Genomic DNA, 14,414 nt, shown 5'->3' on the forward strand with positions numbered 1-14,414 from the left:
TGAGCTAAGCCTTGCTCTTGCCTCCTGTATCAGCATTTAAATGCCAGAGAAGCCCCTTGGTACATAGTACCTTCTAGCAGCAAATGTATGCTTGCAAAGCAGGGTCTTCTGACCACAGGGAGAAGATGCAGAAGAGGGGCCACGTGCCAGGTTTATACAGAGGCGTTTCTGCATGGGCACAAGCACCCCCATTCCCCCTGCCACAGCCTTACCAAAGCAAGAGCCCACTAGGCTAAGCTGAGCCCCAGCATCCAGCTGGGGCCTAGGGAAAACCTGATTCATCTGAGATAACAGCAAGTGTGGCTTTGGCCATGGGCAGGTGCCTAGGGACACGGGGGTGGGTACGTGGGAGCTGGAGGGAGGCTTGGAATTCCAGAAGGCCCTAAGGAGCCCTTTTCAGTCCCAGGTTGAGGAATGAGCATAACTCATCCCTTAGATAGGGTGAGGCCCACGGGAGCCCAGGAAAGGCAAGAAGCAATGTGGCGGCCAAGCCCTCCCCCTGCTGGCCACATCTGGAACGGCAGCAGCAGCCGCACAGGGCAGGGCCCCTAGGCAGTTACACACACACCGGGGACCTGGGACAGTGTGAGGCTCAGGTGTCCAGAGGTGGGAGGTGAGGCAGGGCTCTTCCAGGAGTGAGAGCCGAAGACTCCATCTCCTAGGTCCTCTGTCTTCACCGGGTAGGTCATCTCCTAGTTCACCTTCCATGAGCCCAGCCATGAGATGAAAGTGAGGGGTGGTGAGGGAGTGGCAGGGACACGGGGACAGTGGCATTTGGGGTGGGGGTGTCTTCCACATTCATGCCTCTGTCTCACTCCTCCCAGGCCCTCCCCCATGCCTCCTGGGCAGCTGGGAGAAGCTGGGGCTGCTACCACTGCCCGGATTTCCACTCCCGCCCCCAGGTATTGATTTCCTGCATCATTCATTTGCTGGGCCTTGGCGGCTGTGATTAGCTCCCTCCATTCTGCCTACAGATTCCACCCCACTTCCCCCCCCCAAGCCTGTCCCTCCATGTTCCAGCAAAGCAGAGCTAATATACCAGGCTCTAAATGAGGCTTTACCACCTTGGCCCCAGCAGCTCACAGCCAGGCCAAGCCAAGTAGCTCTCAGCTATCCCCTGGCCACCCCCTCAAGGATGCTTTCTTGCTAACAAAGTCCCCTCTAACCGACCTCCTCCCCTGACCTAGAGTCCCCGCCCAACCATGAAGCGCAGATTTCATCCTGTAATGTAGGACGGGACGTCATGAGAATCTTGACCCTAAGGCGGGGGCTCTCCAGCCTGACACCAAGGGTCTGGGGAGCCCTCAGGCTGGCTAAGGGGCCAAAATCAACTTGGGGTGGGGAGGTAACGCCAGCAAAGCAAACAAAGCAGGTTGGATTTGTGGACACAAGGTGCTCTCCCTCGCTTGTGCAATTTCTGTAAGTGAGAAGAAAGAAATAACAGAAGCACAGAGCTTCTTGAGGACATCAAGAGAACCCCAAGCCTCTGTTAGCCCCAGGGAACCAAAGTTTTAAGGCATGGGATAGGAACTCCAGTGAAAAACCTCAAGTACCCACACCCAGATCAACACCCAGGAGACGACACTGGGACACTCACTTCCTGAAATGCCTTCTCCGTACTCCCCAGAGGAGGGAAAAAAATGGATTTGGTGATAATTCTGTAAGCTATGTTGCTCTTGTCAAATTATTCAACATCTGTCTTCATGTTCCTACAAAAATTAGCATAGGATAGTAGTTTCTGATGACACCTTTGGTGAAATATTTTGACTTCCACCAGTAAGTTGCAAACAACCTGTCTTAAGGATAATGTCAATTCCCACTTCTGCATATTAAATAATTCAGGGGTTTGTTATGTTTTTGTAAGGGAGAGGAATCCCACCAACCTGTGGTCCAACTGCTATGAGAGGAGGAGAAGCCAGGACAGAAGGCCGGGTGTTCCCGGACGCTATCCGCATGCAAGATATTCCTCTTCCATCACTTGGCTACTGCCTTTGCCCCAGAACTAGGCCACTGGGGCCAGCCCAGCCCCCTGGCTTGCCAGAAAACAGATTACAGGATCCACCCCAGAGGACAACAAACTGGGCCAGGAGATTGGGAGGCGAGGGAGGGAGGGAGAACCAGCTCCAAATGGACCATCTGGTCCAGCACTTGGCTGTTGTAGCATCTGTGCCCTAAAGAAGAACGAAGCCACCTGGCCAAACTGAGAGTGCCGCCTCCCCAACCCTATTGCAGACCACGGATCCTAGGGCAGGTGGTGGACCACAGTGGGAAGCAGGACATAGGGTTCTAGGCACCTACCTCCTACCAGCCTCACAGAGATACACAGTCTAGGCCGAATGCCCTCAGGTTTGCCCTCCACTGCCTGCTCGTCTTCCTCCCCTCTGTTCAGCCCCTCCCTTATCCACACAGGCCTGGGGGCAGAGGGGCAGGGGCAGGGGATCCCTCCTCAGGATACACATTTTTCTCCTATGTCTTGAATTAGACCTGCTGCCTCCCTCCCCAGTGCCAGGGCAACACTAGGCTTCTAGCCTCTTCTCTCTTCTAGGGCTGCAGGCTGGGACTCTGTGACTCGCCCTAAACAGAGACCCTTAAACAATGCCCCACTGGCCTGCTGGAAACCAAGTCCTAGAGAGGCTTCTCATGGAGAAAGAATTTCCAGCCTGCCCCCAACTATGGCCCTTTCTTCATTCAACAAATACCTGCTGAGCTCCTGCTGTTGTGACGGGGACCATGCTGGGTGCTGGATGCAATGCCGGGCTGGAGTGGCCATCCCTGGTCCCTACGTGCCGCCTTCACTCTCATGCTGTTTATTCTGCTTTGCAGGTACAGAAAGACTGCTGGGGAGGGGGCCAGAAGAACTAGTCCCAGATCTTTGACCTACTTCTTAAGCCAGTCCTGGTCCTACAGAGATCCTCCCTTCTGCTGAATCTGGCCAAAGATTCTAGCATCACAAGGAACTCAGCGACCTCCTGTCATCCTCCTCCTCCTCCTAAATCTTCTCCCGCCTTCATCCACCTCAATAAAGACTTTTAAACCCAGCAATTCCCCTGAGGCCTCAACACTGCCTGAAGCCAAGCTCTCAAAGGAAAAGTGGCATGTCACCCATGCCTTGGTCACCCATGTCGCCCTTGGGCCCAGCACACCCAGCCCATTTTGATTGGCTCTGAGTGAGAGCAACTGGGACCTAGGCACAGAAGGGAGGGGAGAAAACACAGAGAGAAAAGGGTATATATAAGCCTATGGCTGAATCCTGGCCCTAGAGTACTCTGAAATAAGGGTCCACAGAGATCACTGCCCCTGACTCCAAATCCCACTCTCATTGCTGGGTTTACTAGACTAGGAACAGAGGAACCTCCTGAAGATGAGCCCCAAGCAGCCTAGAGAAGGTTAGAGAAGCTGGAGGGGATAGAGGACAGGCATGACCAGGAATGCATCTTGCCAAATGCACGCAATGGCACAGGGAAGGAGGGTAGGGTGGAGGACAGCAGCATGCAGGAAGGGCTCTCCATCACCCTCCCCAGCCCCAGGGCTGTGTTGAGAAGGCAAAGACCTCAGCAGCACCTCTCTTAGGCACCTTGACTTGGGGAGAAAGAAGAAAGAGAAACCCCAGTCTACTGGCATCCTCATCTGCCCTGGAGAGGCCAAGGCCTCCAGGACCTGCCCCGTGGCCTCCTCCCCCAAACCCAGCCTCTCCCAGTCCCTGCTGCATTCTTTCCTGCCTTTGCTGGCCTCTGTGAGGGGCCATGCAGTAAGACACACACAAACTAATTAAGAAGCAGAGTTTGGCCAGATGCCTGGGCTAGTCTTACCAGAGAATTAAGCCCAAGCCAGCTAGCTGGGTAGGGCCAGGAGCATGTCACCTCCCAGACACCCTTCAGGACACCCCTTCCTCTTGCCAGGCACAAGCAGATGGCCAGGCACCCTCCAGGGTGCTTTAGCCTCAGCACCTGAGGCTGGCAGCCAGTAGTCAGTGCCTATACCACCCCACAAAGAACAGGTCAGACTCCCCTGGATCTAAAAGAGGAATCATTAGTCCCTCCACCCAACAGAAAAGGAGAGAGAGAATCCTGCCCGCCCCAGCCACACATCACTAAAAAGGGACCTGGACAAGCCATCCTGCAGTCAAGAGAAAGCAAAGTAACGGCCACTGGGCCCCTGAGAATGACTTTCAGTGCTGTGGGGTTAAGGCACTGCGGGAGGCTGAGCCAGGTGACTGAATGGATGATGCCTGCCCCGGGGGCCTTCCCTGGGAAAACCCACAGGATGGAAGGGGGAAGGGGTAACCAGAGTCTCCCTTGGAAACCAGAGCGAGACGTGCGGACGCAGGAGCAAGGCTGCGTGGCAGGAGGCAGAGTTTGGACACGTATCCCGGTGGGTGCGTGCCGTGTTTGCGTTTTCTGGGGATGGTGGCTGAATGTGTCTGTGTGTGCGCGCAGGAAGAAGGAAGGTGGGGCTGAGATTTGTAGCTAGGAACCGGAGACGGGAAGAACTGGTTCAGGGAAGGTCCGAAAAGGGATGCCGGGGTCGTAGGCGCCGGAGCCAGGGAATGTCGGCATCCTGATCAGGCTGTCAAGCCGTGAGTAGAAGAAGCGAAGCCGCAGCAACAGCGGGGAAGGCGAGCCCGCCGCCCGACCGCGGCGCTGACAGCCGGCTAACCCGCAAGCCGCGCGGCAACTCCGGCTCATGCATCGCTTGGCTTCCACTCCGGAGGCCGAGCCAGGACGAGCTTTCGGTGCAAGTCGCTGCACCAGTCCTGGGCTGGGTCTGTCCGGGTCTCCCGAGCCGACCGGGTGCTCTCAAGGGTTCCTAATCATTCCCGCCTCTAGCAGGGTGTGGGAAAGTGGGTACCTCCCCCTGACATCCCGGCTTCACACCAGACCCTACGACCGGCCCCTGTGTTCCGAAGCCGCTAGCTCGGTCTCCTCGCGCCCTGGAGAGGGCGGGGACGCGGGCATCCACTCCAGAGTCCGAGTCGAGGTCTCCACCAAACCCCGGCAGCGCGCACTTTGCGCCTCTTGCAAAGTTTCCGCGCGGGGCTAAGCCAAGGTGGAGCGGGACGCGGGCTCTTACCGTAGACTCCTTGTCCCCGGCAGTGGAAGGGGATCAGCGCCAGAAGTAGAAGGCAGGTCACCTCCATCTTCACGGCCGGTGCTTCATCCCCGCGAGGCGGCGCAGCCCGAGAGGCGGCGGGGGGCGCATTCGCCGGGGCCCCGCGACGCCCCTATGTCCCCCCCTTTCCCTGAGAGGTGACAGAGAGAGTGGCGACGAAGACCAGGAGATTGAAGAGGCGGAGGTAGCGGAGACCCGGGTTTCTCCTCCGGCGGGGTCGCTGACCGCGTGGGGACGCAGGGGGCGCTGGCCCAGCCCCGGGTGCCTCCGCGCGCCCGGCACAGCAGCCAGCGCCCCGACCCAAGGAGCCCGGCCGCCGAGACGCCGCGGGTCCCCAGGGCTGTCCGCGCGGGATGCTGGGCGCCGGGGACCTCTCGGCGGCGGCGGCGGCGCTTCGATCCAACAGGCCACGGACGACTGACAAACTTGTCGTTTCCCCGCACTGGGGCCGCCCCTCAGCGGAGCGGAGTCGGGGAGGCCGGAGCTCCGCTCGAGTTAATCCGCTGTTTCCAGTCCTGCGGCCGCTCCTGATCCGGGGAGCAGCGCGGGCTGGGTTCGGCCGAGGGACGAGCGCCGCGCGTCCCCGGGTCCGTGAAGTTAGCCGAGTCGCCGAGAACCCGGGAGAGGAATAGCAGCCCGGCGCCCCGCGGGAATCTGGAGAGCAATTCCAGGGAAGAGGGGCCCCAGAAAACGGGGAAAGGAGGAAAGTTTGAGTCTTTTGAAAAATATTCGCGCTCTCCCCCAGGCCGGGGCTGCGGCGCGGGCGCCGCTAGCCGCCTCCGCTCGCCTCGCTCCTCTCCCGCGGTCTGGCCGCGGCCGTGGCGCTCCCGGGCTCCGAGCTCTCCGGAGAGCGGGGCTGCGCCGCACCCCAAGTTGGTCGTCCCCGCCCCCGCCCGGCGGCCTTGGCCTGCGGGGGCCCAGAGCGGGCGGGGCCGGGCCGGGCTCCTGGGCGCGGCGGCCGCTCGGCTCCGGGTCGCGGGAGCGCTCCGCTCGCTCAGCAACTTGGGCTTTGCTGTGCTGCTTTTTCGCCCCTCCGAGGTTTTCATTCCGCTCTCCTCCCGCCTCCCTCCCTCCCTCCCTCCTCCCTCCTCCTCGCGTCTCCTCGTTCGGTCTCTCGCTCTCCCACCCGTTGTCGCTCGCTCTCCTGTTTGATTCCCCTCCAGTTAAAAAAAGGAGCCAATTAAAGGCAGCCCAGCTCGCCTGGCCCAGCCTCTGTCCAATTCCCTCGCCTCCCCCCACCAGGACCAATTAGAGAAAACAAAACAGGGCTGGGGGAAGCTGACTGCCTGCCTTTCTCTCTCTCTCTCTCTCTCTCTCTCTCTCTCTCTCTCTCTCTCTCTCTCTCTCTCTCTCTCTCTCTCCTCCTCTCTCCTCTCTCCTCTCTCCTCTCTCCCTCCTCTCTTTCTCTTTTCTCTCTCTCTCTCTCCTCTTCTCTCTCCTCCTCTCTCTCTCCCTCTCTCCTCTCTCTGCCTTCCTCTCCTCTCTTTCCTTTTCTCCTTTCCCTCTCTCTTACTCTCTCCGCCCCCTAACATTCCCCCCGCAACCCCGCCCAGCAGGAAAATGTCAGAAAGCAGAAATGGATCCATCCATCCCGAGGACAGTGGCGGAGGGACCTGGGTTTCGGCGCGGGCTCTGCAGCCGCGCGCTCGCACACTCGTTGTTCGCCAGCCTTGCACACCCAGACTAGCTGACCGAGCCGGAAGCACCATTGCCAGCAGCCCGCGGGGCAAGCACGGCCGCTCGCTCCGGGGACCCAAGCTCTCAAGGCACTGCACACTTCGTAAATGTTTTGCACTTTGGGGAGGCGGGACTGAAGCGGGGATCCTGGGGAAAGGCCGGGCGCCTGCTGTTACTGGGGTCGTGCAGCCGCGCGAGCCGGGCCGCGGCTGTGGGTCTGCAAGGCTGTCTGCCCGGCTCGGGAGGCCCCCGCCCCTTTCCAGGCGTCTGGTGCCGGGGCCAGGCCAGAGCAGCTGGCGGAGAGGTCGCGCTGACAGCTCCTGCCCTTGCCGCGGCCCACAGGTTGCTAACAGGTTTGCTCTCACGACCCCTCCGCCAGAGCTTCCCTAAGTCACCCCACATTTTCCTTGGCTAGCCACTCTCCCCATCTTGCCTCCTCTCAGGACCTCAGGCGCCCCCAAGCGCCCCGGGGGCACACCTCCTTCCGGCTGCCGAGCCCGGGCCCCGCTCCAGCCGCGGGAGTCCGGCAGTCGGGTCTCAGCCGCCTCTAAGGGGCCCTCGGGGAGCAGGGGTGCGGAGAACGCTCCTCCCAAACGCCCGCGGGGAGGGGCGTAGCCTGGCAAGCCAGGCGGGTGGCCTCCCCCGCGCCTCCGATCCCGCCCCGCGCCCAACCCGTGTCCTGCTAATCTCACCTGCTCCACCTGTCGCCGTTATTTGTCTCAGCGTGTGCGCAAGAATTGTTTTAGGTTGGCCCGTGGGAGCGCAGACAATCGCAGCAGCTAACAAGCAGGGAGACTACAACCCCCACCCGGCTTCGACCCCCGGAATCGCTCAATATCTTGATGGTGGTTCCACGACTCTATGCATTTGTCAAAACGCAAAGATCTCCACACCCCAAAAGGGTTAATTTGTCTGCATATAAATTGAAACATAAATTTTTAAAAAATAATAATAATGAACCGCCCCTTTCCCAGGCCCATTTCCTGCTGGGTCCCTCCTCCCTTGACTCTCCAGGGCTTAGCCCCACCCGAGCGCGCGCTCCTGACTGCTGGGAGGGGAGTGGGAGGTGTCGGGAAGTGCCTGGTGGCATGGGGGGTTCCATCTCCCTTTCTCAGCCCCCTTTCTGTCCTCCTCGGGAAGCCCGAGAACATCCGAAGACTCCTGTTCTCTAGCCCACCTCCACTCGTTTGCGCCTCCCTTGTGCCCTCTTCCCTCTTCTCTCTCCTTTCTGCCCCGTGGGTCCAAGGCTGATAGGGGGTCCAGACTCAGTGCGGTGCACGCAGCAGATGCCAGCTGCAGACGTGTTCAGTGAATTCACGAATGATGCCCATCATGGCCAGATATCACAGACCTGGGATACCCTCAGAGTAGCCATCCTTTCACTCCCCAGCCCCCGACTGTTACCTCAAAGGCAAAAATTTCATTTTCTGTCCCACAGAGATACACAGCCACCATGCCTCTTCCTATCCACCCCCCCATCCAGTCAGAAAAGGAAGTGGTGCCAATTGAGAGAGTGATGAGGACTAGCTTCTTCTATTGTCATCCTCTTCCCATTATTAGAGGGTTCCTGGTAGTCCCCACCCCTTCCAGGAAGCTCTCAGGGAGTGATCACAGCCGCTGTGGCTTGCCCATTCTGAGCTGAATGGGTACTTCTCTATGCCATGGGAAACTGCCCTCTGATTTTCCAATTAGCTGTTCCAACACCAAACAGCAGTCAATTGCTCCTTTTTGGCTTTGGGGTGAGTTACTGGGGACAGGGAACTGCACTGACTCAGCTGACATTCTCTTGACTTTGCCTTCTCTAAACTCACACACTAGCCTGGAGGAGAGAGGGGTTCATGATGGCGCGTTGGGGGAACAGAGGACCAAATTAGCCAGGCTGGGATTGAACATTTGCTATAGCTAATCCACTTGTGAATACTCTGCAGCTAATTGTATGCAGTGTAAATACCTTGACAGCCTGTTTGTGTGTGCCTGTAAATTCAGCCGTCTCCTCCCCCAAGTGTGCCCTGCCTGCTACCTCAACAGAGCCCAGTGTCTGACAATGGGAGGCAACCTCGGAGAAGGGAAAGAGCCCTAGACATCAGTCCTGTGTTCCAGTCCTAACCTCTCTAGGCCTCAGTTTCCCCAAATATAAACTAGGTAAGATCCCTCTCTTCCTAGAGAAAAGGGGAGTAATAAGAATAACAGCTGACACCATATGCCAGGCACTGTATTAACTATTTAATCCTCATAAACGCTATGTAAGACAGGGCTGTTATTCTCATGGAATGACATAGGAAGATGTAGTGACTCACTCAGCTGCTAAGGGGACAAACTGAGCTTTGACCTCAGTAGCTTGGCTCGGCGACCTTGCCCTCTCCCACTGTTCTATACTGAAGAGGGGCAAGGGCCTAGGTATCTAACAACGTTTCCGCAAGAAGTGTTTACTGTTCCCTTTACAGACACAGAGAACAATACTCTGGTCCCCAAATTGCATGAAGGGCAGGGGGGACATGAGAGCTAGACTGCTAGACCTGACATGGGCCATAGGGCACAGGATGAGCCTGAGACCAGGCTGTCTGGAGGCTTGGTGGTCAGCACCCAGCTGCCAAGTTTTGGGTTCCACCCAAGATCATTCTAAGGTCACTTCCCTCTAGAGAAAAAAATATATTTTTTGCCTCAAAGAAAACCTAGCACTTGGGCCCCAGGAGGTTTCAGGAACTCGCTGTTGACCATAAGCCAGGGGCCAGGGAACCAGGGGCTCCAGGCATCGAGCACGGAGGGCAACTGCAGTCTGTTGTGACAGCATGTTACTAGAAAGCTCTCCCATCTCCTCCTGCCACTAGCTGGCCTCCGACGAGTGACAGCCTGGAAGAGGAGAGAAGGAGAGAGAGAGAGAGAGAGAGAGGAAGAGTCTTTGCTAGATGGTGTCATCGCCTTGCGAGAGAAATTGTCTCTGAAAATCATACAGTGGCAGGTATTGATTCAATCTCATTGCAAGACGCTTTCTGGTCATGTGGGGGAAGGATGACTGGGAGGGGCGAGGAACAGTAGAATTATGACCCCGCCGAAAGACCAGTTTATTAATTCGGGCTCTAACAAATAGCCAATTAATGGCTTCAGCTGCTAATTAGTAGGCTGTTAACTCCTATTATAAACTGTGGTGGCTCAAGACTGGTAAGAATGCAATCCCACCATGATACCCTTGGAGAAAAGGGGCTTGTAGACATATGTCACTCAGGGTGTGTAGCCCACACCACTCCCCTCCTCATCCCACACCCCCGGCAGACCTTCTGCTGGTAGAATACAGACTTCGTGAGAGCAGGGAGCTTGTCTATATGTTCACCATTAATTCATTTAACAAATATTTGATGAGTGCTTACTATGTGCCAGGCACTGCCCTAGGCACAGCAGACTCAATGTAAATAAACCAGACAAGAATCCCTGCCTTTGTGGAAGCTATAGTCTAGTGAAGAGACAGACAATAGACTACACAAATGGGGAAAATAAGGTATTTGGATAGTACAGGGTATGAAGGAGAACACTAAAGCTAGGGAAAGGAGTAGGAAATGTAAGAGCTGAACTGTCAGAGAAGGTATCCAGAAGGACCCCACTAACATTTCAGTCATGACCTTAAAGAGGAGAGGGACCTAACCACGCCAGTATCTAGGGGGAGGACATTGCAGAGAGAGGGGACGGCAAGGACAAAGGCCCTGCGGTGGTGAGGAGGATGTGGCTGCAGCTGAGAAGGTGAGGGGAGAGTAGGAGGAGCTGAGATCAGAGAGATTTAGGGGGCAAGTCATTCGGGTCTTGGGATTATTGCAGGATGTTGGGTTTTACTCTGACCGCAATGAGAAGAGCTGTGACAGGGTCTCGAGCAGAGCAGGGAGGGGATCTAACTTTAACTTAGCAGGCTCACTCTGGCTGCTGTGTAGGGAATAAACTGAAGGGGGTGCCACAGTATCCTCAGCAGCTGGCACTGTGCCTGGCCAGTAGTAGGTGCTCAGTAAATCCTTATCATATGAGTTGATTAATGAATATTGATGGGGCTAGATTGCAAGACTAGGAACCATGCCCACATTTGAAAGGCCAATTTATTTAGATTGCCTTGTAAATTATTTTACAACATCTCCATCGGTGCCCTCATATTGAAACTTTCCAAGGAATTCCACATCCATTATCCTACCTGGTCCTTAAAATGTTCCCGTGAGGTAAATTAAGACATGTGGCCCCCTCCATTTTACAGATGTGAAGACTGAGGCAAGCAGACATTTGCTGACTGGCTTAACAGGCCATGACAGAAGTGACCAGTTCTAGAATCTTGGGTGTGGGGAAGAACGCAAAGGAGACAGGAGTCCCTCTCCCACTTTTGGCTACTATGTTACAACTACACCCTGACTCACTGTGTGACCTTCCCCTTTTGGCCTCTGGATTCTCATTTCCACAATGAGCATATGTGCCTGGACCACCTCTGAGATTGTTCCCAGCACTAGACTCCAAAGCCTTGTGAGCTCTCTCCAAGGCCTGGTATCTGAAGCCACCATTTCCCAAGTGAGGGTCACCTGGGCTTCCTTTGTCTACACTAATGTTGGAAAAGGGGAGGTTTGGTTTAACTTTTGTGAGTTGATGGTTCAGTAGATCACAAGTAATTTTGTTTTAACACTGACTTGAAAAATATATGGTCTTCCCACTCTGAGCAGGTGTAAGGATCACTGGTTTACCAGGCTCTGCTTCCCCGCTGGGCTGGGTATGGGAAAAAGCAAACGGGCTGGAAAAGTGGAGTTCTTTTGACTCTTCATTTGGCACCCCATTGTGCTGGAGACATCCAACAGCTAAAGATACAGCCCTGCTCTCAGGTAGCCCAAGTCTGATGGAGGAGACAGCCCTGGCCCTATGGGCCTGTAGTCTGATGGGGGAAGACTGCTATTATAGGGTTATAGATCCTGGAATACAAATGGAGCCAGGCTATAGATCTAGGGATAGATACTCTATAACAGCAACCAAGTGTTCACTACATGGGTAAGAGTGAAGAGGATGGAGAACTAGGAAGGCACTGGCTGGTGACTCTGATTTCTAGGCTCTTACTGAAAGTTGTGGGGTTTTTTTTGTTTTTTGGTTTTTTTTTGAGACAAGATCTCTCTATTGTCCAGGCTGGAGTGCAATGGTGCAGTCAGAGCTCACTGCAGCCTCAAACCCCCAGGCTCAATTGGTCCTCCCACCTTAGTACCCCAGTAGTTGGGACCGCAGGCCCGCGTCACCACACCTAGCTAATTTTTATTTTTTATTTTTGTAGCAATGAAGTCTCTCTATGTCACCCAGGCTGGTCTCAAACTCCCAGCCTCAAGCGATCCTCCCACCTTGGCCTCCTACAGTGCTGGTATTACAGGCATGAGCGACCACACCCAGTCGGCCTCCTATCCTCTCTTTTTTTGTTTTTTATGTTTTGTTTTGTTTTGTTTTGTTTTGTTTTGAGATAGAGATTCGCTCTTGTTGCCCAGGCTGGAGTGCAGTGGTGCCATCTCGGCTCACTGCAACCTCTGCCTCCCAGGTTCAAGCCGTTCTCCTGCCTTAGCCTCATGAGTACCTGGGATTACAGGTACCACGCCTGGCTAATTATTTTTGCATTTTTAGTAGAGACGGAGTTTCACCATGTTGGCCAAGCTGGTCTCGAACTCCTGACCTCAGGTGATCCACCCGCCTTGGCCCCTAAACTTTCTTCAAGCCTGGTTGCCTGCAGCCTTCCAAATTTCAGCCAAACCCAAGGGAAGTAGTCTGTGTTTTATTTGGGTTATTTTCTCCTAATGCAAATGTCCTTCTGGGCTCCTGGGAAAGTGGCCTATTTGAAGGAAATACTGTGAAACTGGCATGCAGCCGTTGGCACCCACAGGGAAGAGCACCATCTCTCTGGAAGCCAGGCTTCACCCCAGCAAGAAGTCCCAGCCCCATCTGACTCCACTGACCTCCCCTAGGGAGATACCTCTGATTAAGGAGACTGCAGGGCATCTAGAGATCAGCTCCTCTCCAAAGGCCCCACCTGCTACTCTGGCCTCATGGATGACACCCCTCCACCCCAGGCTTAGAGTGGGCATTCGTCCTCTGTGCTCTGTTTCCATGTGTGCTGTGAGCTCAAGGATAGAGGGAGCGTCCTACTCATGCCTGGATCACTCACAATACCCAGTGCCAAGCTGAGCACATAGTAGTTATTTGATTTATGCTCATTAAAATGAACGGGGCAGGGTGCGGTGGCTCACGCCTGAGTTCCTAACACTTTAGGAGGCCAAGGTGGAAGGACTGCTTTTGCTCAGGAGTTTGAGACCAGCTTGGGCAACATAGTAAAACCTCATCTTTAAAAAAAAAAAAAAAAAAATCAGAAAATAAGCCGGGCATGGCGTCATGCGCCTGTGGTCCCAGCTACCTGGGAGGCTGAGATGGGAGGATTCCCTTGAGCCCAGGAGGTCAAGGCTGCAGTGAGCCACGATCACACCACTGCACTCAGCCTGGGTGACAGAGTGAGATCCTGTCTCAAAAATAAATAAATAAAAAAAAATAAAATAAAATGAGCTGAGTTTGTTACCCTAACTAACTCAAACAAAAGTAGGCTTTGGGCAAGACCTAAATTACCAGGATAATGGAGGCCCAAATTATCCAGACAATATGTAGATTAGGGACAAATACAAATAATGAAGATCCAAGAAATGTTTGAGTTATGTACAGGCTGAAGGAAAACTGATTCTCGGGGGAGGGGAAGCAGGCAGGTGAGGCCCAGAACTTCTGGCAAACCCCCTTGTAAACAAGCGGCAGGGGGTTAGCAACCCCCACTGCTGCCTCCTTCTGGGATGCTGTCTGGGAGGAGAGGTCTGAATCAGGTGCGTTCCTGGAGGCATGGGGGGTCTGCCAGGCTGAGGGTGGCTCTGTCCTCAGGCATCTGCTCCCAGGCCTCAGCAGCCCCAGTGGAACGTATCAAGTTTCGCTGAGCTGGTGTTTCTCACTTTTCTCCCGGGCGGCTCAGCTCCGCAGGAAGCAGGATCAAATGTTCTCCAGCTTGAAAAGCCTGGGGTGTGAGGTGAAAGAAGAAGGGTAGGAGGGGCGGCCAATCTGCGGTATTGGGAGGGGAGGGGCCAGGGCCGGGCCCCAGGGACAGGGCCCGAGACTCTTCTTGCTCCCTTTCTGTTTAACCCTCCCAGCCAGTTCTTTTTCCTTTAGCCATCGGGTCTTTTTGATCCACGTAAAAGGGAGTTGGGGGGCGGGAAATTTGGCGTGGACTTCGAGGTGTTCAGCACACCCGCGACCGCTGCGTAGCATAAACTACAGGGGGCGCCATTCACATAGGATACGACAGACGTGGCGCTCCCCCCAGTCCCGCCCTGCCACCCCCGGTTCAACGTGGGGGCCCTGCTGCCACTCCCTCGGCTCTGACCTGACCCCAGGACAAGCTGGCGGGTCATCCTACCCTGTACCTCACTTCCCTCGCTCCTTCTCTTCCCAACCCACCCCCAAGCCCACGCCCCCAACTCCTGTCTTGGCCCCTCACCTTCCAGGTCGCTCTTGGTCTGGCCCCCACTCCTGCAGGCCACGCTGCCAATGGCTCAGAGAGAGACTGGGGGAAGGAGCCATGGGCAGTTCTCCTGCGCATGCTCGCTGTGAGA

At 55.6% G+C, this 14,414-nt stretch overlaps 1 protein-coding gene across 2 annotated transcripts in view; it reads right to left on the reverse strand.

Moving 5' to 3' along the window:
* MDGA1 (MAM domain containing glycosylphosphatidylinositol anchor 1) overlaps positions 1-5,259 on the reverse strand; it is a 63,068-nt gene extending 57,809 nt beyond the window's left edge. For both annotated transcript variants that reach the window (XM_021937212.2, XM_021937211.2), the window contains exon 1: positions 5,071-5,259. In XM_021937212.2, coding sequence (XP_021792904.1) covers positions 5,071-5,137 — 67 coding nt within the window. In that variant the 5' untranslated portion in view covers positions 5,138-5,259. The remainder of the gene's footprint in view (positions 1-5,070) is intronic.
* Between the last annotated feature and the right edge of the window lie 9,155 nt (positions 5,260-14,414).

This window comes from Papio anubis, chromosome 6 (assembly GCF_008728515.1).
Source record: "Papio anubis isolate 15944 chromosome 6, Panubis1.0, whole genome shotgun sequence".
NCBI lineage: Eukaryota > Metazoa > Chordata > Mammalia > Primates > Cercopithecidae > Papio > Papio anubis.